Source organism: Trypanosoma cruzi, genomic scaffold, assembly GCF_000209065.1.
Source record: "Trypanosoma cruzi strain CL Brener 1047053516923 genomic scaffold, whole genome shotgun sequence".
Taxonomy (NCBI): domain Eukaryota; phylum Euglenozoa; class Kinetoplastea; order Trypanosomatida; family Trypanosomatidae; genus Trypanosoma; species Trypanosoma cruzi.
The window spans coordinates 37,666-39,572 of record NW_001849225.1 but is presented as its reverse complement, the minus strand read 5'-3'; the positions used below and the strand labels follow the sequence as shown (position 1 = coordinate 39,572).

General features: G+C 52.3%; 3 protein-coding genes across 3 annotated transcripts, besides 1 other annotated feature; all 3 read left to right on the top strand.

Moving 5' to 3' along the window:
* Window positions 1–109, top strand: Tc00.1047053508575.30 (beta galactofuranosyl glycosyltransferase, putative; the record flags this gene model as incomplete). Its single annotated transcript, XM_797469.1, has 1 exon — window positions 1–109. A coding segment is annotated over one exon (109 nt), but the record flags the coding sequence as incomplete, so codon positions are not given.
* Window positions 1–1,907: a sequence feature (areas not merged during assembly with more than two copies in the genome that could not be assigned to a particular haplotype).
* Window positions 337–654, top strand: Tc00.1047053508575.20 (uncharacterized protein; the record flags this gene model as incomplete). The annotated part of the gene is made up of 1 exon (XM_797470.1): window positions 337–654. One exon carries the CDS (start codon window positions 337–339, stop codon window positions 652–654), a length of 318 nt encoding a protein of 105 aa, XP_802563.1.
* On the top strand, window positions 1,694–1,907 carry Tc00.1047053508575.10 (uncharacterized protein; the record flags this gene model as incomplete). Its single annotated transcript, XM_797471.1, has 1 exon — window positions 1,694–1,907. A coding segment is annotated over one exon (214 nt), but the record flags the coding sequence as incomplete, so codon positions are not given.

Below are 1,907 nucleotides of genomic sequence, written 5' to 3'. Positions count from 1 at the left end.
GGCACGCATACAGCGCATTCGGGCCTACGGGCATGATGAGATCCGAAGAGTTCCAAGTATTGACTACGACAGGAGGCTTTTGTACCCTGTGAGGACTAAAGGAAGATGATTCGGCAACAAACACAAGTTTTGCTTTCTTATTTTGTTTTGCCTTAATTTTTAGAAATTTACACCTCTGTTTGGTTATTTACACGATTAATATTTAAGCGAGTACGCCGTGGATTTTAAAGAGCGCAAACGTATATTTGGCATGACAGGGGAGGAGAGGGCGCAGCGTCCAAACTTGGCAGTGCTGCCGAAGGCAGGAGAGGGAAGTAGAAAGTAAGAAACGTGGAGATGATGGATGAGGGAGAAATAAAAGGGGAGGGAAGCAGAAAACAAGCCAAAAGTATTGTGAGCACAATGCTGTTTCTTTTCGTGGGCGATCGACACCGCCATTGGCTACTAAGTTGCCCACTGAAGGTGACACCCGTTTCCGCTGGATATGCTGCGTGCACATCTGTTGGGCTCTTTGTTTGTTCTGTTGTTTTGTTTGTCTCCCGCACATTTATTTCTCCGTGCCGCCTGACTCACTCGTTTATTATTCCCCTCCCTGTTTTTGTGCGTGCACCGAGAGAAGGGATGAGGGACATGAAGTGCGCTCCCCTTCTGTGACATGCCACCAAAAATGGGAGGAGAACGAAAAGAAAAGTGAAGCGGGGAGGGGAACCATCGCCACGCGTCCTTTTCTCCGAGAAGGCTGCTCGCCACGCCACTGAGGCGCGCCGTGTGCTTCACGAGGCCCGCTGGACTCGATTGGGGAGCCGTGAATGATGGTGCGTGAGAGTGTGGCGGATGCGTCTCCCAGGCGTCCCTAGAGGACCCTCTGGCCATTGGGACTGCGTGGAATGCGGGATTCCACGGGGCCCTTTGCACGTTTTGTTTTTATTTTTTTATCCACCCCTCCCAAACCTCAACACGGCGACTGAGCCAACGACTGCGACGGGATCCGTTGCGTATTTCTGAATCTTTTTTGCGTTGCAGCGGCAGGCCTGGTGTGTCCTGCTCGGCAGACACAATGGACGGAAGTGGGCTGCCCTATCGGGAAAACGATGGTCCCGGCGGAGCGTGTTGCGTACTTCGCAATTTGGCGTGTTTGTGGCGATCCTTGCGGATGATGTGACGGGGTCTCTTTTACTTACAGGGATAGAAGCGATGCTCCACGGTGATGCACACGTTGCGTGTGGAGGCTTCTCTTGCTGTTGGTTTGTGAACATTTCTTCTTTCGCTTTTGCTGAAACACCACAGAGGGCGGTGTCTGCGGACAGCAGAGCATTGCGAGGAGGGGCACCACACGATTTTTGGCTTGACGAGGCGGCTTTTATGACTTTACGGTGTTTATTTTCAGGCTTGAGAGACCATCCTTTGCTGGAATGTATTGTGGGAGACCATACGCGTGTTTGTTTTTCTTAGTCAATCCCTTGGCACTTGGTGTCTGCCGTGAAATGGATGTTGATGGCCGTTTTATGGCGGCGAGATGCATTTTTATGTATTTAATTGGCGAGTGGGTGAATTGTGTTGCGTTCTGCCATGCGGCTTGTTGCTGAGGGCGAGTGGCCGCAGGGAGACGTTATGAGCGCCTCCGACATGAAGGGCGATTGAGCAGTCATCTCCACCGCTCGCCGGTATACGCTGTTGAGGTGGCGTGGTGGTAATGAATCGGCCTCTCAGAAAAGGAACGAGAGGACGTTTGTTCTTCCTGCTGCGGTGTACGAGTGAGCCTCCAATCCGTGGGCGGGGTCGCTCTGCGTGCCGTATTTCTTTGAATTTCCGTGAGTTTTTACATGGCCATCCACACGCACATGCACGCAATCCCCCTGTTTGCCCTCCTGTGGGCGGGAGACCGGGATGCAAGGGAAAAATGTGGC